This window comes from Branchiostoma belcheri, unplaced genomic scaffold (assembly GCF_001625305.1).
Source record: "Branchiostoma belcheri isolate BF01 breed outbred unplaced genomic scaffold, Haploidv18h27 scaffold61, whole genome shotgun sequence".
Lineage (NCBI taxonomy): Eukaryota > Metazoa > Chordata > Leptocardii > Amphioxiformes > Branchiostomatidae > Branchiostoma > Branchiostoma belcheri.
The window spans coordinates 616,506-644,200 of NW_017804254.1; the positions used below are offsets into that span (position 1 = coordinate 616,506).

At 39.9% G+C, this 27,695-nt stretch overlaps 1 protein-coding gene across 1 annotated transcript; it reads left to right on the forward strand.

Moving 5' to 3' along the window:
- The first annotated feature begins 778 nt into the window (after positions 1–778).
- Positions 779–26,410, forward strand: LOC109482966 (gamma-aminobutyric acid receptor subunit beta-3-like). The gene is made up of 10 exons (XM_019785865.1): positions 779–847; positions 4,781–4,848; positions 17,018–17,238; positions 22,068–22,150; positions 22,439–22,576; positions 23,199–23,204; positions 23,611–23,763; positions 24,491–24,708; positions 25,472–25,690; positions 26,112–26,410. The coding sequence occupies exons 2-10, from the start codon at positions 4,801–4,803 to the stop codon at positions 26,244–26,246; spliced, it is 1,221 nt and encodes a 406-aa protein (XP_019641424.1). The 5' UTR covers positions 779–847; positions 4,781–4,800; the 3' UTR covers positions 26,247–26,410.
- The last annotated feature ends 1,285 nt before the right edge of the window (positions 26,411–27,695 follow it).

A 27,695-nucleotide genomic window follows, 5' to 3' on the forward strand; every position in this document is an offset into this window, starting at 1 on the left:
GGTCCCGCAATGGCATTTACCTTTGGCTGTACACGATGGTTATGGACACGTTGGGACGGACAATTGCTCATTACTTCCTTTCTACATGCAACACAAATAAGCAGGATCCATTTCGTCTAAATGTGAAACTTGACAGGAAAGTTGACAGGAAGGTTTCATTCACTCTCAAAAAAAGCTACCACTAATTACGAGGCTAAAGTCTTTCATACCGTGTGCATCATAATACGTCGATATGATCCGAAACTCAAAGCCACGGAACTCGTGATGTAGGTTCAAGGCTTAAGGCTCTGTATTTGTTTGTTTGTTTCGCATAACCGGTAAACCTCCTTTAGGCGTAACACACCAGTTTTGTACATGTAAGGTTTGAACCACTCACACCGGGAACGTTCCCTACTCTTTTCGATAAGATGTCTTACAACTAAATCCCCTGTTGAACTACATCCCGAAATAACTAGTAACGTTTAATGGAAACACATACACGAAGGGGCTAAGTACAAACAACATGTATGGAAAAGAAAATAACAATCATATAAGAGACCATGTCTAACGTTATGCTACAATATACAACATACGTGTTGCTAGATTTGCTGGGTTCTCTTTTGAGGCAGAGGAAGACAAATTCACCATTTTCTTTTATTGATATGAGGGTTCTTCGTAGTAGATTTTCAGGGCAAAAAAGAGTGCGAAAGTATGAATGTATTTTGAACACGATGGTAAATTGTGTCTGTACAACAGCCGCAAACATTCAAATTACTGTCTCTCTTCCTTTGCAGTTGCCGGGCACAGACCCTGGACGCGCTGCTCGCCAGCCGAGGGTACGACCGCTTCTTACGACCATCATTCGATAGTGAGTTGAAAGATACTTGACGTCTACTACTAGCCATATTATACTGTAAAATAAATAGTAGGCTATTGTTCTGTAGGTTACCCTACAGCTGACAGACACCCCCATCCGTTAATGATATAGTTATGGGAGAACCTCTTGTGTGTATAAATGGCGTAGTGAAGTAGGTAAAGCCGCCGTGGTAGTAATAAACGCCTCCGCTTGAGGGGCGTATAATCTCAGGAGTAACCCCCGAGAACACATAAAATCGCACTGCATGCAGGAGATAACGAAAACAACTAAACTGTGCTGTTTGTTTCATTTTTTAAGCCGGAATATGCGGTTCTCCTGCTATCTGTAAGGAACATAAGGAATGTCCGAAGCAGATGGAACTATAAGATGCTGATAAATTTTCTTGACATGAAAACACGTCAGTTAAGAGAGTTTTAAGTATACCCTCAGACCGAATGAAGCAGCTTACACGATTTGACAGATTTTCGTAAACATTTATTCTAAAACGCAGAGGTTTACGATTGTGAGGGCTGCAAATAATCCGACGCCACCTGCAAATAACCTAATCCATGACGCCAGTAAACTTTTGCTTTTAAAAACTTAGTTTTCGATTAACGATATATGATGATGTGATGCAAAGACTTGAATTGAAACATTGCAAATGCATTCAAGTTGGCAGTTAGTCTATAGATGAGTTGGGCCCTTTAATTGCTTAGGTTAAGGCTATCAACTGCGTGGCCTTAACCATTATCTCGTCTTCAACTCATGCCTTAATTTCGGATCCCCAACCAGTTATGCTACTCTTCTTGTATCATTCCGCTTACGAAATTCATTCTCTCCAAGAATATATGCCCATTGTACCCTCAGCCCATTGTCACATTCCTTATTTTCAAGTCAGATCCAAGAAAAGAGTATGCCTTCTCATCAAAGCGTTTTGAAGATCTGCAGCCCCTAACTATTACATATACAACCATCATTCATTCATTCATTCATTCATTCATTCATAAAGTAGCATAGCACTGCACGAAAACTTAGATTTACCAATGGCAGTTAATACCAGTAAAGTTGCGTAATGTTTACTTTGTTTTTTTTTAAATAAACACTACTGGGCTTTATACTGGTAGTAAATAAAAGTCAAATACGGTGATTCCGGACTTAACAGGGGTTGTAAATGAAATTACCGGACTTGACTTTTTATATACTACCATTGTGAAGCCAGATACTATATACAAAGTTAACATTACTACCTTTCGTAAATATTCATCCAACTTTTCGTGCAGCATAGGTTACGTTTAGCAGCGTCAAAGTTTATTGTTGTCAAGGCCGACCGTCTCAGTGGAAGATCTAACGGCGTCTGTTTAACACACGGGTCATGTACCCCGCTCGTAAACGTCCTGTCAAGCAAACTCAAATGGATCCTTCAGGAATACGGGGTACATTTATTTACCACTTGGAAGGTCTCCCAGTGATCCGAGAAAGACCTTCCCTTGTTGTAGAGTTCAGAGAGTAAATCAGCTTGGACGTGGCCTTAACAAAACGACGCTCTGAGGTGTATATAGCATTCGATGCAATCAAACCTGCCTTCTCAAAATTTACAACGATAAAAGCCTTCACTACCAGAGAAAATATCTCATCTGACAAGTTGTTTTTTAAAATTAGTAGCCAGCCGATGGATAATTTCTTTAACCAAACTCGATGATATTGTGCTCTTACCGCACGTACGAGCACGGGAATTGAATTAGCCAGATAAATGATGGACTCTTTTCAACGCTGGCAAAATATCTTGGACTATTTTGTATGATGTCTTTATAGAGAAAATTGATGTATCTAGTTCAATCACTTACACCCTGATAGGACAAATATGATGCCATACCATCAGCGCACGAACACTGGCTCAAAACCACCGAAGCTATTATGCTTTATGCTTTCACTGTCATAAGTTGCCTTCGCTAACAAAAAAGAAGGCTTCTGGCATGCATCTAAAGAACTGTAGACAACCAAGAAGATAGACATATATTACTCCCGACATACTCCTTGAAAGTTGCGCAGTGTTTTACCAACTCAGGTAGAGTAGACTGACGTTTAGAATAGATATAAATGGCCACATTCAAGTTCTGGAAAAGTCCCTAGTTGCATCTCACTATAAGCCCAATCAGCCCCCAACCCATTTACTTTTAGGAGAGATCTTTTATACATCCTGAAAACATCTAGGAGATATCAGATCCATTATAGAATCTGCTTGGAGATCTTCAAACCATTATGGGATCATGTGAGATGTTTGTTGAGTAAATTACGTCTTTAACTTGTAACCATTATACATTATACTTTCTTGAAGCATTATTTTATTCTGCCTTCATGAATCTGTCTCGAATTGCAATGAGTGCAAACTGTAAATACTGGAAAAATATAATTCCACCACTTTGTCTTCCGTATCGTAATAATGTATCATGCCTGGAAGAGTTATTATGTGCTCATGTATATCTTACAAAACACCTCTTTCTGTGTAGAATTTATTACTGCTTCTAGAAAAACTATAACTTCTATGGCAGTAAAACTGATCCTAACACAATATAGCAGTCGTGCATTATCTTTTCTGCAGCTTTTCCTTTCTCCGTTGGGCTGATCCTGAGTCAGTTAATAAATGTACATTGGCATGGCGTAAATGCTAGCCTACGGGTGGCATGGTACAATCACGGTAGTTAATCATCCACAGAGACATTAGGTCAACCCCACCAGTACTGAGTAAGTAACGATAGAAGAGAAAGGACACATTCACGGAGCCAATTCGGGGCTGGAAATACCCACATGCCACATGTAATTTGCATAATATTTTAAAGATTTGCATGTAAAATATTCTGAACATACAAATTTTCATTTTGGAAATGTGTTAGAAAGTATTTCCACCAGACTTTGGAATAGTGCACCACTAAAAATTGCTATCATAGCACCGCTATACTCATTTCTACTGTGGAATTGATGTTAACAAACTGATTTGTAAATAAACCAAGGAGGTTTAAAACCTCGATTATTTCTCTCAGGTTTATAAAAAAATTCGTGGGGTTTTTGTCCCTTGTACGCTCACTACTGTGTACAAATTCTGTCTATCATAGGAAGGACTAGGAAGAGATTTTCTTTTGTATCTTTCTTTGTATCTAGAGAAGACTTGGAGCTGGGCTTCAACTTTGCATGTAGATTTGCATGTGAAATCTTTGCCAACATGCAATTCTGCATGTAATAGAGAAAAACGTATGTCGAGCCCTGTCACAATACACACGGTGGTCCTCTAGACATTGCTTTGAACCTTTTCCATACTAAACCCTGCAATCCGTCATACAAATTGCGATAATCATCGCGCAGTATATCGATCCACTGCCCAGTAGTTTATTTCACTGTCATATCTTTCAGCAAATCAGTAAGTCTTATTACGGATGAAAGCAATTCATTGTGAAAGTCGATACAATTTTGCTGAAACTGGAAAGTGATGAACACACAATATGGTGGGTGACTGTCAAGTTCGGTACATGAAGAATTGCTTTAAAGTACCTGAGCATAACTCATTGCAGTACGTGGATGAGCTTACCGGTAAGTCATTCTTAGTGAACAGCTTCTAGGATACATGAAACTTGAAGACGAAGTCGTGCAAAACCATTCCCTTCAAAGTAGAATCAGGACGACGCAAAATACTATATATTAGCTTCCTAGCTAAAAAAAACATTAAATTTACATGTGAATCCTATAGAGACCTTCTATTACAATACACTGAGTTAGGGCATCAGAAAATAAAGATGAAAACCACGTTATTAAAGATCCATGCATTTGGGCGATGACATGGATGATTTTTATATTTTTCACTACAAATGTTTTGCAATTTTGCTCGAGTTCTAAGTCAGCAACAACGTAGAGTTTCGTTTTCTGTCACTGAGTGTTGTCTGTCTTGTCCCTCAGGTGATCCAGTTGAAGTCAACATGAGCATGACCATTTCCAGTATCGACCAGATCTCTGAGGTCAACATGGTGAGTCAATCTCTGTCATCCTTACACCTCGTTCTTCTAAAAAAAGTGTCCCCGACTCTGACCGAACAATTTACGGCTCTGTCATTGGCAGGCCACATAGAAAATGCTACAACCCGTGTGCAATCGTACGGCTAAATATGCGTCCCGAGGTACTGGAGATCTGTGAACCGAGACGACAAGTACGTCTTGCCGGCCGTACTTGTACGTTCAAATCATGAATTGTCATAGTTAAGCCCCTGTCACACATAGCCGAACATGACCTCCCAAGCACTACCGAACTCTCCACAACCATGGTTAGGAGTAGGTCGGGAGAAAGGTACGGCAGTGGTTGGATGGTGTTCAGCGAGGTCGGCTGCTATTTCAAAATGTTTAAAGCATTCGGCTGTGGACGGGGGGTCGGCCATGGTTGGCTGGCGTTCGGGTGTAGGTCAGCAGTGTTCGGGGCATGTTTGGGGGTGGGGGTGGTCAAGTTTGATTCAAATCTAATTCAAATTCTGGTCAGACTGTTCCCAAACGTCAGCCAACCTTGCTTGGTGGTCGAGGGAAGGTTCTAAAGTTGCTGAACAGTCTCATACCGGTCCTTGTGTTTTGACACTATTGGCAGATTTGTTCACATTCACACTTGCTTCACATTTGCTGCGTATTCTCTTCTGTTAGAGCGTTTTGGTATTTGAGGGAATTCTAGGGATTCATACGCTATCCCAAGTGGGGTCGTGTGGCGCAACGACAGCGCGCGCGACTCGGAATCAAGAGGTCCCGGGTTCGAGTCCTGACATGCCACCAATCTTGTGCCCTTGGGAAAGGCACTTTAACGACTTTTCCCACTAGACTCAAGTGAAAATGAGTATTGTTTGTCCAGTATTTGTTTCTATGTGCGGGATACAACACCAGCAACAGCTGCCTCTGTTCCGCGTGTATTGCACTGTCGTAATTTCAATAATTTCAAATTTCATTTCAAATGAATAGGTAGCCTCTTCAACATTTTGCTCACTGCGACTTCGAGTTGATGGAACTAACTCAATTTCCTGTCATGATCCTAATCTCCACTAACGCTTCAAAATTGATTATCCACACATTGTCCTGCCCAACAGTCACTAATTGCAAATGCTTTGTCTTCCGGTACGATAAGGCTGAAATAATAAATCAATGCTGCAACCTGAATTACAATTAGAGTTAAGTCAATAATACTGAAAATGCTTATATTCATGACCAAGGCGAGTAACTGTACTCATATTTCATATAGTCAGCAGTAACAAAGTACTTATTATTTGCCATTTATTATCACCATTTCTAAACGAAATGAATGCCCAAAGCCGTGGATGAAGGTACTGTAAATTTGATTGTGGTATATCCAAAGCCTATTATAAACCTTAGATGAAAATGGATGAGAGTGTATATAATACAATGCTACTATACATAGCTTCAAACTATAGTCAACGAATATGATGTAACGTTATTTCAAATAAGTTTAAACCTCAATCTAAAAACATGGTGTTAAGAGATGGTCAATTTCAAAAACAAGTTTGATTCAACGTCGATGAAGGTTGGACATCCAGGTAGTGAGATACACAAGGAAGTTGTTTGAAGTTTGAAAACTGTCAGACCACTCGAAACGTCCGACATTTTCAAAATGTATCCACTTGCTTGATCTTTAGTAACAATTCCCTATGTAAGTTTGATTTCAAATGGTAATTTGGTTGAGGTGAAATTATAAGTCAGCAAAATAGGTAAGAAAACATTTTGGAACTAATAGGATAACACACGACTGCGATACTCGACACTACATTAAGTCGATATATATCAATATGGTCGCTGATGGCAAACGACAACATTAACCAGTCGTAATGAAAATATCGTTAGGGGTGCTACAGTTACACTGCAATGTGGCAGAGACACTAGATGGCACACAGAAAAGTTTAGCAGCAAAGCTCTATATCCATTTGAAACAACAGAAATAGGCAAATTTAAAGTAGAAGACAGACGACTTTTTTCAGCCTATTTTGTTTGTCTGAAACGAGTCAAAATGGGCATGAGGGTTAAGTTTACATGAATGAAAGAATGTATTTTATTATTGTGTCTTCCGACGTCGAGGTTGTCACCCAGCCCATATGGACATCAGCATTCGCATAAACATTAGTACAGAAGTACAGAAGTCACATAAACATTAATCCAAGTCAAATCAAAAGTCATACTGGAGACATAAAATAAAGAACTTAATACAACGTTAAATTGGTACACAACATAAAAGTCAACTCAAGAGTGTACAAAATCAGCTCAACAGTAAATAAAGTCAACTCAAAAGCACAACTCAAAAGTGCATTAAGTCAACTAAATTTAAACCTGTGAACGTGCCAGAGAAAAACCAAAAGAGAACTACCACCTGCACTACAGTTTTGTCCTTCGATTCGCTGCACCTTCGTTTTTATGCTGCCATAAGTGGCTGTAGTGATGTATCTAGTTCATTAAAGGCCTACTTCATAACAGCAAGCTGCGAGCTTTCAGTACATTGAATTATGCGAAAATAAATGTTACTCGTATCGGTTTGAGACAAAATGCCACATGTTTAATAAATTGACCATTCAAAGTTATCCGATACCCATAACTCTGTCGAGTCCTCAGGCAGTTTGATATTCAATAACTTATATTTCAAATATCAAAGATCAGACATGACTGATTTATCCTTGAACTACATCTGATATGCGGGGAACGTGTTTGAAGGGCTCGAATGACCAACGGGCATGAGAACAGAGTAAAGATGATTGCTCTTTGATTTAATGTGGCGGAAGAAAACAATTCCAATATACGAATATAGCGTCCCGAAGGGCTTGATACGTTTGTCACTTCTGTAGTATGGCACGACACCTGCCTGACATACATTCTTCATCACTGGACCAGAACAGAGGTATCAAACATTTTGACAGTCTATCCATCTTGTTTTGCGGGGACGTTTCCAGAGAACGCCCTCTGCACAGACGGATCTTTGCACATTCACATACTGACTTGCAGTATAAACGATAAGCACTCTACATTAACTGAATTGAATTGAACATAAAGCAGGTTGGGTTAAAGAAAAGAGAAATGAAGAGAGATGATAGCAGTCCCGTGAAACCGTACACGTACGCGACTTCGGTTAGATCATTACTTGGAATGTGTACTCAGGTAAGGGCCAAATTACAGAGAACGCCGCGGTAAATTTTGTACAGGGGTTCAATTAACCTAAAACTGTCCGACGTGGTTATCTCATGGCGAGCGCCATCCTACTGTGCATGCAATAATAAGGAGACTTTGACATCTCTGTAATCTAATCATTGTAAACGTTGCAGCCTCCTACATGTCTTTGTTAGGAATTGTCTCGACTGTTTGCAACGGTCAATAGCTGCATCTACCTACCGAACTAATGGTATCTTGTGCTAAAATCCAATTGGCACAATTAGTCCACATGCACCCAACGCTAATAACGAAAGGCTTAGAACGAAAGGTCCATTTCAATCCGCCGAACGTGAAAACTATAATTACAGGGATTTCGGTCGAAAAACGTCCGTGCGGGTGACATTTAACAGACAAGCAGCACTGTGCTGTCGTTAGCAGCCCGCTCTTTCGTCATGGATCACAGGGTCTGAAGTTCGACTCCGTGCCGAGACATTGATCACATCTGTATCGGCATAGCCGGTATAACCTCCCTTCGTCGTAACACACCAGCTTCACAGGCACGCGGCGCGGCGGCAGCTAGCTATATCACACCGAACGACACACAATCTCAAGTTTGCACATTTAATTGCAGGAGTTGTTTAAAGCTTTCTAGTGATAATTCCCCAGCTGTACTAGCTAGGTGGCAACGAGTTCCACTCTACGATAGTTCTTAAAACTTGGGAAATACACGTTTCTGAACACGTCATTTCTTGGGTGATAACTCTTATATTTGAAGGCACGACTGTTTCTTGTTCTTTTCTGGTATCAGATAGTGGTTGGTATGTCCAGGTACCAGTTTGTTAGTCATTTTGTACATCACGCATAGTCTGGACATAATAAGTATCAACATTTTACTTAGTATGCATCTAATGTAGCAACGGTATAGATTCTATAAAAAGTGTGTTTTTTACCAATTTTGTACACAGTAAAGTTTGATTTGATTTATTGTTGCATAAACAATAAATTAATTAAAGCAGATTTACGAGAATACAAATACATGAAGGTTATTTCCCTATATTATTTTCACAGCACTTCATCACCTCAAATTTCTAATATCTGCTCATCATTTCGAAGATCTGCTGAGATGCTGTAATTGCTTTAAGAATGATTAAGGCACACATAATATTTTTATTACAACACGTACACAACATTTATTATAATTTTTTACTGTTTTTTTGTTTGTTATCATGTTCTTGCAATTAGGCCTCGGGCATGAATTTACAATAAACTTTCAATATATTGTTATTTCAGATCATATTTCGAGTACGTTGCGGGTGGGTAAACGTTGAAAGCAATCATATGATCTAAAGTCTGTTCCCCATATGTAAGAGCACACTGAAATAAAAGCTATGATGGACGTATACGTACCTGGAGAAGTTTTAATGAATGAATGAATTATTTTACACATATACCAACTGGGTTAAGTAAAAATTAGAGATACAGATAGCGTTACATATTTACATTTTCAAGTAACTAAATGAATTAGACGTATTCTTGCTTCTTAGCAATGGCAAAAAGGTAAGAAGAGATTTGTTTCGCTTCAACGCAGGACTTGTCATAGATACATAAAGCAGGTAAGTATGTTTACCGAAGGAAAACATATTCTTTTTGCTATGTTTCCTCTTCTTCCTCTTATTCTCCAAACCAATAAGGTCAATGACCTGACCCAGACGTCTCTCACCATGGTAACTAGTGTTGAGTTACATCATGTTGCAATTTTACAGCAGGAGGGATTAGACTCACAATAAATATGAATATGTTTGAGTAAGAATTAACAGAGCAGACCATATGCGAAGTTAACATTATGCATTTTCTTTGCAATGTTACTTTTTTAGTTTTATTTGTATCCACTTTCTGTGCACATGTAAGGCAGTATCCGTTTTGAATAGTTCTATTTCTAACCCCTGCACAAATTAATTACCCACTTCCTTCGTGCTCGCATCATTGAATGACTTTTGTATCAAGGCGACTGCGACATATCGGATGACTTTGGCAATCCCTCGGCGGCTTTCCTCCCGACGATTTCATTAACTTTTGAACAAGCTTCATCCTCCGTGACTCCCTCAAGGGCATCAACATGCCTGCGGGCCAGCTCTCTCTGATGCCTACATCGTTTTACACTCTTAAAGGATAGAACCCATCTTCTTCGGGACCTCAAGTCGACAGACAATTCATCTTCGTTGTACTGCATTGCAGTAGCTCTTCTAAGATTCCTTCTACTTAATTTAAGACCCTCTTCCACGTGCCACTTTTCATCCTTCTCGGTTCATTCAGGGTGTCTCCAGTGCGGTGCAGTTAGAACTACGGTGTAGCAGTAAATAATGGCAATACATCACCCAGTACCTCTGTACGTAAAGGGGGCATCAGAAGTATCCATAGGTTAATAACAAGCTCTAATTCCACTATCATTCGATCTGATGTACCATTTTTATCACCCTACTAGGTTACATTACAAATTATTCCACGTAACAGAAATGGGATAGGCCACTCTCTGGCGACATGATCGGGGATTAGGGCCAATTCCGAGTCAGGATTATGTGACTCAGTAACAGTCCATTTTGGAAAGGTCACCCATTCGTCATTCCATTTTGTGGTTTTAATTAGATTAGAGCGCTAAATGCATCTCAACATTGACGTAGCGTGCATTGATGTCTACCAAAGGTTTGTGTGAATTATTAAACAATGTTACTAATCTTGAAAATAATAATTTTATTGCCTTATTACAAATGTACATCAGCAGGGGGAAGCACAACTGCATCCCCTGAATTGGGTACAATTTGTCACATAAACAAATTAAGAAACAATACATAAACATCTAAATAAAGTATAAACAAAGTGACATACAAAGTTATTAAAATATACACGTTACATTGTAGATACAAATTAAAAATATGCAACGGGCAGCCAAACAAAATGCATTAACATAATTGTGAAAACTTTATTATACCGAATAAATAAAACACATTATTTATTTATTTCTGGTTTATGATACGAGCAATTCCTTCAGCTTGGAAATAAATGAAGAATAGTTGTCAGCATTTCCTCTTGTTTCATCCGATGAACGTGTTCTGTCTGGAATATCAGACATGTTGCAACGTTCTATGGATTGTTTCAACTTCCGACTACAAAAAAAAAAAAACGTTTTATCATTCCCCGGAGTTGTTAAAGGAGTACTAACCTCCAGAAGGAAGTGCTATTTTCTCATACATCATGCTGCAATGAATACATAACTAGCCGACGTTTTACATAATTTCGCTTGTACGAGTTGAGCGGAGCATGTTTGTAAAGTGATATTAATATCATTTTCCCCCATGCTGAACCACAATTGATACATCCGGGAATTCTGGCTTACGCAATACACATACACTTCAGGTCAACATAAACATTTTTCGGCGAAAATGGTAGGAGACAAGCACACTAACAAGCTGATTATTGAGAAATTACTTGCTTTACTTTGCTTGACCTGTGGCTTGGATATTATAATATCAGGATGTCGAATACAGTGGGAGCCAGTTTCATCCTGCGTGTTTTGATTTTCTCAACTTATTTGCATGTAAGTATCACTTGAACAGATAATTAGATTACGCCACTTTTGGAAAGGATAACTAGATTACGCCGTTTTTTCATCGTCAATATTTGCGGCATAAATGAGGGGCGATAAGGACACCAAGAAGGGCGATGGTTGGTAAGATACCAAAGAACACAAAACGGTATGAATTTTTCTTATCGCCCCCGAAATGAGGTCTGTAACGTAACTTTTTGTTTAAAACATAGACACTAATGGGGTAGCGTGGTGTATTCTGGGATAGTTTTGAGGGTATTTGGAGAGTTTGTCCTGGATTCGATGCATTTTAAGACTTGCGCGCAAAATGGGCATTTAATTGTATACTGTAAAATAATATGCATTTTTCAATTCCAAAAATAAATGCCTGTCGAAATATAGCACCTCCTTCTGGAGGTTAGTACTCCTTTAACATATTCTGTCCTGCTGGTTTGATTTATATTTTCTTCATTTTTCGGTAACACACTTCAAGCTGGGAATGCTGCCAGACTCTAAACTACTGGAACGTTCCAGCCTTCTGTGTTTGTCATGGTCCGTGGTTTCAATTATAAAAAGGAACTATAAAAGAAAAAATCGTGCGGCATCCTTCGACGAATGTTACTGAACATCGTTTAAAGTTTTGAACTCTCCGATAAAGCTCATACATATAATCATATTTAATGGCATATATAGTAGTGCAAAAGAAATATTCACATCAAAACTATGTTAAGAAGTACTGCCAAAGTCCCCAGAAACATTACTTGATTGATGGAGGCTATTTTACTTCTAGCGTCTACCCAGTATCTACACAGGATACAGTAAGGTATAAAGCTGGCTTGGTGCCCGCAGAAAAGGATATTGAGCTCACTCCTTGCTCACCTTCGTGACACCACCGTGTTTATGATGCAGCGAGGGGCTGTAGTGATGAATATGGTTCACTACAGGCCTACTTTAAAAGCAAGCTGCGAGCTTTTCACACCATTATGGGTCCTATCTGAAGGCTCTCCATATTCAAGTAGCTCTTTGTCACTCAGCAAAAGTTCATGTCTCGTGGAAAGTAACATTTGTATCAGTGTCAAATGTCCTGCGTTACATTTGTGAGTCGAAGATCACCGGTTGTTTGAAGTTAACTTGGCTTCCCAACCGACGGGAGGTTTAATCAAAATTGCTTCCCTGCAGTCACACCGCTGAGCGGTGGGGTTGAAATGCTGATCCCGGTGATCCTATGAGGTAACCGTAACGCAGATATTTCCGATTAGCATCCCCGTTAGGGCACAATTTCAATACTTTTGTGTGCGTATGTTGTAACGAACAGCTCAAGTTTCTCTCATATTAGGCAATCTAAGGCTTAGCAACAATCAAGTACAAGATTACACAAGGAATCCTCCATGTCCCCAGTGCAACTATGGCAGATTTGAATCACCTCTACAAGCACCCCTATACATGACCTTGATATGATTCAGCCTAAATAATAGGATTCTAATAGCAACGATTGGAGTAACAGGATTGCCTTAAGCACACTATCACCTGTGCAACTCTTTGAAAGTACTTGCAGCCTCCCCATGCAGAAACCTAACCGTTGATAGGTCTTCACCTCTATTTCACGGTGTGGCCCCCGCGGGGGGAGTTGATTCAAACGGAGCGAACTTCAACATGTTTCCTGACCAAATAACGAGATTCCTGGGTTAAAAGATAGGACCATTGAGGTATAGAACAATACGAGATACGCAGCTTGAATTGCAGCAGACCAAAGCATACGAAGTTACCTGAACTTAAATCCTGCAGATAGCATCTTCCCAGGGGTGCCAGATTTGGCAGAAGTTTAAAGGCTTTGGGGGGGATTTTTCCTCCAAGGCTATACGATGTGTTTTGAATGCAAGCGATGATCACGAAGAACAAAGTTATTCACAAGAATGCAGCAGACGTATCCTCTACCTTGCATTATGCCAGCTCAGAGAAGCAGAGCCGAAAAGATCGATTTTAGTGTTTAGAGTGAATATTCCTGCTCTATTTGGTAGTGTCGATGATGTATATTTCCAAACTTCTTTGTACATTTAGTAATCATACCAATGGTATATACATATCCTACTCTCAACCGCCCATGCAGTCATAACATGCTCTGCCCAGGCCCGCTGTCCTGGTGTTTTATGATGCCGCCAATCCGTTGACACAACATGGGGGATAACGACAATGATAACACTATGTAAGGGATTATCCAATTTGTCGTCCCGGCCCGGCTATTCAATAGTACTTCGTAGCTATCGGCACAGATGGCCATGGTGAACAATTTAACCCCTTTTCATTTTTATTTTACGAGAATTGTCCGCTTGGGACCAGCCGTCAACGATTTTTCCATCAATGATCTGGGTCAGTTTTGCGAGATGATCAGTTGTTCAGCAGAGAACTTGAGTTGCTTGATATATGTAATAGAATTTGATAACTTTTGTCTGATATATTTGGATACTTGCCACTTTCTTCAACAGAAGTATTATCTTATCAGTTAATAATGAATTGGTTTTTAAAACAGTAATCAGTCTGAAATGTTGTAATTGGTATGGACGTGTGCATCGTTTGTAAATGACAGCACATCTGGACTTTTCACCAATGACACACTAGCACTGTCTAGTAGGCTCAAACTTCTCCACTCGCCCACTACTTCACAAGAATGAATTATTGTCAAAAAGTGCTTCCCTTGTCTCAATAGGGTTCCTAATGATAATGGTAAATCTTCAAAGGCGTCGACGAACAGCATTCACATAATCTGCCCATTTCAACAAGGCACCAAATCGTCAGCCAAAGCACCGGAAATACATGACAAAGATAAACCCTCGAGTCATATCGATCTCCCTGGGCGGTTTTATAGATATTGACATATACACGTATAAGCACTACATTTTACAGCTTTACAGACTTTGCTCAATTGATGACAAATACCCGCGACATGAAAGTATGACTACTCTGAGACACAAGATCGTGACATACATGGGCAACTACATCCCACAAAAGAAGCAGCAATAGCTGGGGGGCAAGAACAACTATGCCTTATCGATTGAGAAGAGATATGATTGGCAGCTACACGATGAATAGGCTGGTCTGAAGGATGTAACACGCTGTACCTCTGTCACCTTTGGTCAGCGCTAATGCATGTAGTGGATTAGAGTGGATTGGATACAGGACGGGCATCAATGCCGGTCGATGCAGCAGTAGGATCTCACCAGTAGCGGCACCAGCGGGCTATCGCTAAATGACGGAAATGAAGTCTATTTGTGTCCACTTTATTGGGATGTCGAAATGTTTCGAGCGATGCACAGATGTGTGGCGAGCCCCCCATTGTGTGGTTAGATGACCAGAGCTTGAGAGGCAGTAGTTGTAGTGAACGTAACAAGGATTGATTTTGTGGGCTGCCTCCTGCGACATGGCTTGGAGGAAGTTACTGGTATTCACCAAATGTGATTTGAGCATTTTATGCTCAAACATCCCGAAGAAAAAACAAGTCATACATCACTTTGCTGAATATCACGACAATCAGCAGGAGTCGTCATTTTATAAGTTAGATGAGATACGGCAAGGAAAAGAGTTTGCATGCTTATAAGGAAAAAAACTTTGGCGATTGCACGTTTTGTGTTGGTCGAAGCTGTGTATTAGCCACATTTATGATATACATTTGGTAGATTTATATTGTACTAATATATACCGACTTTCTGATGGTTACGAAAGCATATTGCATCCATTTGTGATGTATTTGTACATACGCTCATCTATTACCGTACCATCCGTACAATCAAAATGCCCTTCCTTCCATCTATTCATCTGTACATCCATTCATTCACTCCATAGTCCTTGTAGTCATTGAAGCACACAGACAGACGCTGCCATAGTTAGGTATCGCTAGAACCAGCATGTCGATAGGGTTTAGTACGTCAATTCATTTTGTTTCTTCATGCATTCAGAAAGAAGCCAGGCGATAGATGGAAAGACAAATCCCGCTACTTTATCTCCGTTAGTGAAGATGAATCGTGGGGATCTTATTGTAGTTGCCCGCCGGTCCTACGGGCTCTAGAATCACTTTTAGCAGCATGCATAAACCAGAGGAAGTCGACATTTGAACACTTCTGCCGTGCATACAGGGTAATTGCAATATTGAAGAATCGAATATCTGTGATACCTCATCCCCACTAGCAGTGAAAAATGAATCAATAGTAAAGCGAAGCGTGTGAGAATAAATGAGAGAATTTTCGAGATGATAAAAACCTATTGTATTGTAAAAGTTTGACATCTTGTCGTATGTAGCATACGTATCGAAATTCTTTAGTTGGATGACGAGATGGGAGCTACACTTTACCCGGCTTTTTCACCACTTATATTCTGTCTGGCGTCTGCCAAAAATGATATACACTGACCTTATGCTCCAATTTGCAATGGAAAAGGTTTAATAAGGTTGGATTTAGCGCACGTATAGGTCAGGGTCATCGAGCATAAATCTGATCCAGCTCCTTTTGCCTGCTCAGAATTTGTTTAACGGAGCGTTTTGTCAATGGCTAAAAAGAGGTCGAACAACTTAGAAAGGCTTAGAAAACTCCATGCACAAATTTGCCATTGAATTGATTTTGGTATAACCTGAACAGCCAAGTACGTATGACAGATGTTTTCAAGGACAAGCGAGTATTGATTCTGCATAGAGATCATTGCCGTTTTGGGGGAAGGACAGGAAGTGGTCCACGAGTTAATGTATATGATTTACAATGGCAGAAAGGCATATTTTACATCACCAAGTCAGAGTAGGTCAAAGTTCTTCACACCAACAACTTTCATCGACGTGGCAGTAGTACTGATTCTTTTTGCGCAGAAATATTAAATAAAAATATACACGTGAAAGATATTCCAGTAGTAAAACATCAACATAAAGTTTTGATTGCTAGTAGATAGATGAGCCTTATTGTCAAGTATTAAGTATATTTTGTAAAGTTATACTAGGAACATCTTGGTTCCAATGAAGATTAGATTTAGAGAAGCATTGATAATTATAGATAGGGTACTACCCGTTAGCTATGTACCCCTCGACTGTCTTAAGCTAAGATACAAACCATGACTAATGGGACTCTACATTCTCACGAAGTCCACATTGTTTTTGTTAATTCTTGAAAACCTTTCTCACCCGACCTGACATAGCAGATCTCTCCAAGCGGATCCTAGGGTGGCAAAAGACAGTATCAAATTGGCCAGGCCGTATCCATTGGCCAGAGAAGGTCCAAATGGGCACCCAAGATTGGTGGGGGTAGCGACAAAAACGGGCCATATATAAAAAGGCAATGATCTTTCCCCATCAACTTTTGCTTGGAGAGTGGGCCTGACAGGGAACCTCTCAGAAATAGAAACTTTAACCATAGAGGTCACTATGAATTTGTTTAATTTTACTCTTCCTTCCGTCTGTATTTCCAGGATTACACCATTACTGTCTTCCTACGCCAGTATTGGAAAGATGGGCGCCTAGCGTTCTCCAATGCCAACCAGAGTCTGAGTCTAGACGGCAGACTGGCCGAGAAGCTCTGGGTTCCCGACACGTTCATCCCCAACGCGAAGGAGTCTTTCATGCATAAAGTCACAGTGGACAACCGCCTGATCCGGCTAGATCCGGACGGAGGGATACTCTACGGAATGAGGTTAGACAGAGTTTAGTTCTGATACCTGGAATGCTGTGTTAGCGGTACACAAGAAAGAGTCTAAATCCTCAGCCAATCTCACAGAATGAGGGTTAGACAGTGTTTGCTTTTGATTTCAGGGAAGTTGTGTTACTGATACTTTTGAAAGAGTCTAAATCTTCCCGGGCTCAACTAATATTGAGGAATGAGGATGGACAGAATTGCCTATGAGATATGTAGTAGATACGTTTAAAAGAGTCTAAATCTGTTTCTGAACTCAACCAATTTTACGGAATCAGGTTAGATAGAATTGGGTATGATTATCCTGGGAAGTTGTGTTGTCGGTACATTTGAAAAGTCTAAATCTTTCTCTGCACTTATTTTACAGAATCAGGTTATGATTCCTGGAATGTTGCATTATCGGTACATTTGGAAGCGTCTAAAACTTACTCTGCACTCAGCCAATCTTACAGAACGAGCTCACACTGAATTGGGCATAATTCATGGGAAGTTGTTTGAAAGAGTGTAAATCTGCTTCTGAACTCATCCAACTTTATGGAATGAGGTTAAATAGAATTGAGTATGATTCCTGGGAAGTTATGTTGTCAATGCGTTAAAAAGAGTCAACATATCTCCACAGATGTTCCTATTCCAGGTACTACGTGAGACCATCTTTGCTGATAGAAGTCGATAACAGAAGATGTCACAGATGACCAGGATAGTAAAAACCGACGAGATGCAGCGTCTTCCCCTTTGGACACGAAGCGTAGAATTGTACATATGTCGTAAAATTGATAAAATCATCTTACCGAAAATATAATGGCCGTCGGTGATCCCAACCATAGCCAAAATCTATAAACCCAGATGACATATCTAGTAAACTCGGTTGAATGGAGACGGTCGAAAGGGATTTGTCATGCACATTGATTGAGAGCCTCTCTCAGGATCCTGAAAAGTCCCATGCGTCTGTAGATGAGTTGTTTGGATTACCAGCCCCTCTAATGAAATGATTAATGTCGTAAAATTAATCAATAGCTAAGTAGTTGGGACCCTATTCATGTAATATGTTTAGTGACCTGATAACAACGGGGGGATCTTATTGATTTTGAAGTAAAATCATTACCCCATAAACGTGGTAGTGAACATGATGGTTAGGTGCTCGGTTGTATAGTATTCCTCGGACACTGTTGGTAAAGATGATGATCCCTTTCAACTGCTTGGTTTTGACTGTTAAAATCGATCAATCTGAAGTTAAGCATCTCCGACTGGCAGATCCCGGCAGACGTACATATCTAACGCAGCGTGAAATAGGGTAACCTGCTGGGCTGTAGAGCACATCACATATGTGCTAATCACATCATGATGGTTCGAAGATGCCATCCGGAAGATTGATCAGCCTCATAGATTTGAATGAAGTGCGCTGGGCGGAAGAATCATAAACTTCGTTTAAAAACTAGGAAGGACCCAATACCCAATTGTCTTCTCATTACAAATGTACATCATTATGATCGAATGAAATATTCCTCATATTTGGTTTTATAATACGCTCCAAGCAGAGGTTTATGCTTAGGCTTATTTTGGGCTCGTTTCATGCGTTTTTATCAGGCTTAGGCTTGGTTTTTGGACTCGTTTTCACGCGAACAGATGGAGTATTGAATACTGCCTTGCCAATTTGATACTTTATTTCAACCACCGAAAGATCTGCTTGGAGATTAGTTTTATATAAAGTAGTTTTATATAAAGTATATAAGTTTTTTTATGAAGATTTAAGTGCACAGCGTACCAGACATTCATTTGGAACTTTGCTGAGTCCTGTTGCAATTTCTTTCTAATTTGGTTTTCTAGTAGGAAGGATACCTACATATACATTGAAAGCGTGAAACGTGAAAGAGTATCAGCTTTTGATGTATTATAGACACAAAGATCAGAGTAGAGCAGAGCCGCAAAGAGCAGAGTTCAGTCGAAGCTAATGCCCAGGACAGGCGGAGTGAAACGGACTGCGTGTGCGCGATTTCTGGCGACTCGCCAACAAGTACAGATCAGAATTCATCGGCTCGTTCTCAGGACAAAGCTTCAATAGCTGCTGGACATGTAAACTGATAGGCAACATGGTTAAATCGTAACCCCACACTTTGATCAGACACTGGAACACCGCAGCGCCCGGTCTTTTAACTTGATCCGCAACATTCATGAAAGCATTGAAAATGGCTTTTGGTGTGTGATTCCAACCGTGTCGGTCAACGTGGGAAGAATACATGTCAGATTACTGATACATGTCAGAAAGTATTCGAAACATTTTGAAGTGAGTAAAGAGGCTCTTTTTAAACAACCAAGACTTGGTTGTGTAAAAAGATGAAACAATTCACGGGAACATTTTAAAGTTTCAGACCTCTGGAAAAACTTTGATATACTGGTTGTCCGTATTCTGGTTGAGCGGAGGAAGATATTGGACCAAGTCATGGTGCCCCAACGACCCTCAACGAGGTTAATTACAATTCACTCCATCATTTTGTGTGTGAAGAAAATTGTAACAGGCACGATTAAAAATTACGATTTTTTGAAAATGCAAAATTACTTTCAAACCAATTATGAGGAAGAACAAAAGTTCGTCGGACACAAACATTCGAGATGATGTTGTTTACGATATGTTTGTATCCTCTTATGCTATAATATAACGTACAGTGAACTAAATTTAAATTAAATCCATCAAAAGCATCTTGATACATAGGGGGAAGACACAGACCCAGACAAAAAGAAGTTTCAAAGTACAAAATTCTGAAAATAAGACATTGTGGCATTTCCTTATTAATCATGTAAATGGGATTGCATGGTTTAGATCTAATAATGTTCAATTTTTCAACTACATTCCACTGCAGCAAAGGTATTATGAGTTATACGGACATAACTAAACACAATACTCCTCCCGGAGATCACTGACCTACGTTCACACAGTAATGCAAAATTACTCGTGGATGTTTGAAGAATGTTTGGCAACGTACAAGCCCTCATGCGTTAAAACCGCCAGGTTCCATCAACTACCGTGACATCTGAAAGGGAGGTGGGTAACATTAGACCAGGCACGTGAGAACAGCTGGGCGAGCTGTCCTCACTTCCTGCCCTAATTGTCGCCAGATTGCGCCGCTATATGGTGGTCCTCAGCAGGTGCCGCGGCTCGATACACGGGCCATTAACCGCCTGACTAATTACCGCTGTTGTCGGTAGGAATTTATCTCCTCCGCATTGCAGTAACCAGATGATGCATCGATCCTCCTGCACCACTCATTTGTATGGTTTATGTTGCACCTACTAATGACCATGCGTCTGTTCTACCATTTTGGCCCCCCGAATTGTGCATGAGTGACATTGAAAAATTACGTTACACCTTCAAGGGCCCTGTCTGACAGAGTTCAATGATATTTCAATTCATGGTTTATGAATAGCATATGCTGGCGTCATGACAAACTGACAACCGTTGAACGCAAGGCTGGCACCACATTGTAAGAGTCACAAAACCTAGTCGTGAACTGTACTACCATTTTTGCATGGGTGACATTGAAAGATTACGTTACACCTCCAAGATCTGAGAGTTGAATGATGTATCAATTTACGGTTATGAACAGCATATGCACGCGCCATTTCCAAATGACAATCGTTGAATGAAGAGACTCCTTTTTTACATTACCAAGAAGTTTATTCATCCAACGTTTCGGTGACCGTCTGTCACCTTCCCTCTCTGAGAATTCATTGAGAACTGGCCTTAAGAAGAAATGCCTCTTGGTTGTGATTCCCTTTATTCAATGACTTACCGACCTGATGAAACTATTGAACGCAACATTAACACCATATTCTAAGTGCCACAAAACGTAATATGAAGTACGGATTGCCGTCGGTATCACCGGTATCAATTCAAGGTAGAATTTAATCGATATGGATAGTCTGACATACTATATGTCCCTGAACTAGAATCCAACCTCATTAGTTTGTCCGATAGCTCAGCAGCAAATGTCCCACATTTGCTAAAACTGGAAAGCTGGAGGAAGGCTCGATTTTTTTATTGTTATTGGGTGGACCAACTGCTCTCACTTCGCGCCCAGGGGCCGAGTTACGATGAGCTTAATTTCAAAGCAGATTCTGTGGGGCAAGGGGAGTCTATATTAGCCGCCTGTATCTTTTGCCTCCCTGAAACGTACCAATGGCAGCCAATGGTTACAGGCGGCCAATATAGACTCCCCTTGCCCCACAGAATCTGCTTGGAGATTACGATATGCTTACAGTTGATGGGAATATAACTTACTGTTGAAGATGACTACCATTTCGTAATGATATGCCTTAATATGACCTAAATATGTCTCAGAAGCGTCTGCAGGACTGTAGTTATAGTTATGAACTTCTCATGCCGGGACGGACTGCTCCTTTTTTCGATAAGTGTGTTGGGTTCTTTAACGTGCTCGAGGTGTGAACCCGCACGTAACGTCCTATCCAAAGGACGTTCCTACTCGAAGCTACATTTTGTAGGTACTTATTTTCACTTGAGTGAAGTGAGGAGATTCGCAGAAAGTGTCTTTATAGTTGCCAAGGGCACAAAATCGGACATGTGAGGGGAGTAAACCCATAACTTTTTTTTATTCTGGATCAAAAGTTCTATGAACTGTAGTTTCATTCTATTCAGTATCACCGCTTCTTCAGCTAAAAGAAGAAAGCTGTTATCAATTAAGGAAAGAAGTGCTGTTACTCCACACGATGCCAAATGATCTTGTTCCTTGGCAAAGGGGATGACATTTACTAAATATTGTGCAGGCAGGAAATCATACCAGTGAAATTCGCTAAGTGTTTCACCACTCCTTTTCCAGAATCACGGCAAAAGCTGCATGTGACATGGATTTGAAGAAGTATCCCATGGACTCACAGAACTGTACCCTGGAATTCGAAAGCTGTAAGTAACAGCAATTAGAGTAGCAAAAGCTTTATAATTAAATACTGCTATCTCGTGATCGCGTGAGCAGTAATTAAGGTATCATAAATAATCACTGGGTACGTTTCACGGTTATCATCAAGAGAAAATATTAAATTTTATGAGAAATCTTGTGCATTATTCTCAAGAACAATGAACAAGAAAGTTACCCAAACATTCATGAATTCCACGTTAACAACGTACAGCTTACCATACAGTGTGTATATGATTCTGAGCTGAAACGTCTTCACTTAACTTTGTTGCTTTTAGATGGATACAAAACAGACGACATTATATTCCACTGGAAGAACGGGAATGCGTCCATCTACGGCGTGGAGACTCTAAAGTTACAACAGTTCATCATCGGTGAATATAACGTCATAGAGGGAACGTCTAGATACGAGTCAGGTATGTTCGTAACACACAAATTTCATGGTACCATTTTGTACGGACAGACCCAGATGGCAGGAAATGGCCATTAATTGCCTTATTTTCGCTAAGGACAGTGTTCGTATTATGGTTTTGTGCATGGCTGTGCTGTAATGCATGAGAGTTTGTGACGTGCGAATGTGGTTCTAATAGAAATTATGTAAAATTCATTACATTCTGCTCGTATGCGGAAGCAATGATGGGTCTGAAAGGAATTAAAATGCCAAAGTTATAACGTCATTTAATGCAATCAGGTCAATAAGATTATTTCTTCACGCCTTTATTTATAAATTGCATGCTGTATTACAGCTAGCAAAAGATCTGCTTGGAGATTAGTTTTATAAAAAGTATGAAGTTTCTTTTTTTCTGAAGAATAATTAAGGAGAATTAATTGATACTGTAAAGTCATCATTTTGAAATGAAATATGCAAGATTGTAGTGAAATGTTGCATGACAAAATGTACAAAGATTAATAAACGTATTGTTAACAAATCATTTGTAAACATAAACCTAATGCTTTCCAGCTATGTTGAATGTCTGATCAGTGATGTCCATGTGTTTTGCTCCTCCCATCCCAACCCCAATGCCTCTACTGGAACAGAGGAAGGTGAGAAAACCTGAGCTGTGGACACTTTTTTCTGATGTATTGATTTTTCTAGTTAATGCTCTATTCTCGTAATTACGGATGGTGAAATACATTTCTTCAACGAACTGTTGAGTCAAGGTGTTGCGATATTAGGGTCTGGTTATTGTAGATTCAATCATAGACGACACCAGAAAGTTGAGCTTGACTCAAAAGTATATTGTTAACTTCATGTGAGGCGGAGTGATACAAACTAAGAAATGTGATCTAAGCTCCCTTAGGTATAATCTGTGTGCCTAATGATAAGAAAGTAGTACTAGGCAAGGCCTCTTAGGTATAATTATTTGCCTGATGATAAATATATATAACACAAGGTTTTAACATGAATGATCACAAATCTTATACCATATTTTGTTTGACTCTGACTCAGGACAACATTCCAATGTTCGCTTCTGCTTCAAGCTGCATCGCCAGGCGTTCTACTTCATCTTCCAGACGTACCTCCCGGCCACCCTACTGGTGGTCCTGTCCTGGGTCTCCTTCTGGATCAATTCAGAAGCTGTACCCGCCAGAGTCGCCCTTGGTAAGTCTTAGATCTGCTGAGACACCTTTGGTCCTATTCGCCACACTTATCAACGACAGACGATTATTCATTGCCGCTGACAACGATGACTCTGTCATGACGATGATCTCTTGTGATGCATGCAGTGTGTGGCAAAATATTTAAAAAGAACCCGTGCATTGTAATCTGCAATTGCAGACCAAAAATTAAAGGGAATTAGCTTAATAGATACGTAACAATGGTAATAATAGTATCTATTCGATGTTCTCACAGGTGTGAAATGCGCTATTTTAGCCATAGTTTGCATGAACTTTATATTTACAGGTATAAATGTAACATGAAATGTAACATGATATTTACAGGTATAAAATGTAACATGATATTACTTATTTCACTTTGGCATAACATCCAACACTCACTGGAAGACAATGAAATATTCAAAATACTGTCACAACTCGCAAAGATAACATCAATATGCGTCGGTTGCTCTAATGTTGATCCCAAAGATTTTGAATAAAGAACCCTTAGATATCCGACGAGCAGCTGCTGACGAGGCAACAGCTATTTTCATCGTCAGGGTTACCCCTTTCATAAATATTGCACTAGGAGTTCGGCCAACCAGTCCAACTGTTTGAAAGTTGCACCGTAGACCGCTATTATCGTAGACCGTAGACCCCGATGTGTCCTATGATCATTTACTATAGGATGCTCGCTGCATTTGGTAACGGTTTCTTCTTGAAAACGGCAGGTATCACCACGGTGCTGACCATGACCACACTGATCAGCGGCGCCCGAGCCACCATGCCTAAGATCTCCTACATCAAGGCCATCGACGTCTACCTGATCACGTGTTTCCTATTTACCTTCGCCGCGCTGGTGGAGTACGCAGCCGTCAACTTCCGGTCTTCCCGAGCCAAGGCCACAAGAAGGAAGATGTCAGTGCCAGAGCCGATTTGCCTCCAGGAGGTGACACGACATCGTGCTTTTTGTATCAGATATATTTCCATGACGCTCATTGTTGTTTATACGTAGTGGATGTTTCCTAACTACTAGCACACAGTATTTACTTATGTTTAAACTGCCTACCAAAATCATTCAATTTCACATATTGATCATTTTTATCTGTTATTTTTTTTTAATTTGGAGCACCCACTTTCTGTTTTGTTCTCATTTTGTTTTGGATTGTATTCTTCTTTGTCAGTGGTGAGGCTTAAATTAGCAATGTGCTAGAGTTGCCCACCACTGTGTTTTGTACTCTTTGTGTTGTTTAATAAAAAAATCAAATTAAATTTACTTTAAAATGACGTATTTCAAAACACATTGTTTGTCTTTTATACAATATCACTACATGTACAACAAATGTGGTGATTTGGATAATGACCCTATTATGGGGAGGCAGTTGGACTGAAATATGCTGTATTTGTTCCCTAGCAAATTTTGGCCTTTCTAGTTGCACATAGTATTTACGTATCCCAAAGTACATTATTTGTCTTTTATACAATATCACTACAACAAACGTGGTTATTTGGATGATTGTCTTGTCACTAATCGATGGACACTGTACCTAACAATTGCTCTCGTTATCTGAGTAGTGCTGTCATACCTCACTTGAACAAATGTGCTCATTTGGAAAATTGTCTTGTCACTAATTGACATTCTACCTAACAATTGCTCTCGTTATAAGAGTAGTCCTAACAACGTGCACGGCCATTTGCATTTTCAATCACAGGAAGGCGATGAGGTTTCCATGAAGAAACTCAATAACGCAGAGGCGGCAGGGGGATCGAGGGTTCACACGATCCTAGACATCGATGTGGACAACGGCAACGCTGGGAACAAGAAAGTTCAGGTCGACGTGGACACATCTGAAGACGAAGGGGATCGTCCCAAAAAGATGGGCCTTAGCTTCCGGAACGGAATGCGTTCGTTCATGAGACAAGTGTCACAGGTGCGACCTCTGTCCCTAGACCTTTTCATTCTCTGAGGTTTTTGAAGGCTAAAATTAATTTATCTGCCCTTATCTTTATTGTTGTTTTTCAGCATCATATTACGTTTGAAAGTAATGTATGTTCGGACTAGAATCATTTGTGTTATCAGTTTTATTTAGTTGTTATCTTGTAAATTTTTATCATTTGTTAATATTTTGTAAGTTAATTCAACTGTTGATTTAACGATTTTGTTAGTTACTTGCTTGCTTGTTTTCGTTTAGTTGTGGGGAAGGTTTCGGATAGATCAGATGGTCTCTGCCTTCCCACAGCACACTCTTCTTATGAATTGTACTGAAAAAGTAAAGGATGAATCCTTTACGTGCGAAATAAAGAATACATACATACATGCAAACGTCTCATGCTTCACGTTGTACATTTCAGGTGCCTCTGAAGGGCGGTGTTGCTGTGATTGACAAGTACTCCCGATGGCTCTTCCCGATAAGTTACTCTCTTTTCAACATTTTCTACTACGTCTACTACAACGAACCCTGGGTGAAATGGACGGCACCTAACTGATGCGTGTCGTCCCGTTCTGGGTTGAAGGATGGACTGAATCCGTTACAAAGATTCTCTCAGCTCGCACGTCTGGCTGGTCAGGACTGAGTATAAGGCGTAGACTAGAGCAAACTGGGATAAGGGGCTATGAAATGTAAATAGAAGCTCTTTTAACGTGGGCAACTGATCGCGACATAAATATAGACTTTAATTTGGTGTCCGAACCAAGTTGTATTAAGATTTAGTATATGATTAATGAAATGATTTTATCGTTATGATGATGTCCCAAATGGTGATTTGTTTGTTTGCTTCTTTGTTTGTTTGTTTATAGGTTGGTTGGTTGGTTGGTTCTACATGTAGCGAGCATGACAACTCAGATACCCAATGTTAAGGAAAACGGACAACGATGTCAAGCGCTAGCCAACCAAACCATCAATTGCAATGGTTTAGTTGTTAAGAAATGCAGAATTAGAACAATTTGTGTCAAAGCTAACAATAAAGTACACCTGGGGTCGGCTTATAACGATATTGTAGGTTTATCACATCGCAATGGGGATGTACGTTTACTAGATGGAAGAAAAATTTCTAGCGTTCGAATAACAGGTATATTTGTATTTAGAGCTCATGATGCTCTAGGGTGGTAATTAGAAGGTATTGTTGTTACTGATAGACGTGTTAGGCACAGGTTCTGTAAATAGATGGTAATATAGTGCTTATATGAAAAGTGCAAAGGAATTTTAACTTGAATGTCTATGACTATGCCCACCTATTTGATATCGTCAGTAACCTAAGATTGGCCGTTCCGGTATCAGTGGTCATTTCGTATGGGGTCGCTATGTGTCGCTTCCACGTGGTAAATGAAGGTCTTCTTTCATGAATGGTGACAAAGAGACATGCCTTCCATTACAAAGGAAAAGACAGCTACAGAAATCGAATTTATTTCGCAAATAGTTAAAGTATGTTGAACAGAATTATTAAGATCACTACCCCTTTTGTACTTCGTTACAGTCTAATTCTACCTGAAACCCTCTATCTTATGATTCTGATACCATGTAGGTGTATTTTACAAATGTATTGTGTCAGGGAGGGTCTGTATATACGACGTTGAGCAACTGTAGCTGCTTCGAATACATGATTTTATTTTGTAAAGAAAGGTCAGTCAAGCAGCTTTGTGTCGTCATGAGTGAAGAAGATCCTCAAGTGTACTCGACAAAAGTTTCTTTCCTTGTATATAGGCTTATAGATTCAACTGAAGGGTCTTACCAACGATTGTGTGCACGTTTAAGGAAGGATGTACGAGGTTATAGCTCTAGGTGTAAGATTTCCGGGACTGAACCCACATATGTACAACTTATTACCTGTGCCATTATGTATATACAAGACATGTGTGCCATTCGGGTTCAGTACTGTGCCTACCACTGAGTAGTAGTAAAAAATAGGTGTGAATCTATCAACACAGAATGGTTGTAA

Excerpts from the sequence above, each read along its gene's own strand:
- LOC109482966 (XM_019785865.1), top strand. The coding sequence starts at position 4,801 with ATGAGCATGACCATTTCCAGTATCGACCAGATCTCTGAGGTCAACATG. Across the intron at positions 4,849-17,017 it reads AGATCTCTGAGGTCAACATG|GATTACACCATTACTGTCTT; the intron begins GTGAGTCAATCT and ends CTGTATTTCCAG. Across the intron at positions 17,239-22,067 it reads GGGATACTCTACGGAATGAG|AATCACGGCAAAAGCTGCAT; the intron begins GTTAGACAGAGT and ends CTCCTTTTCCAG.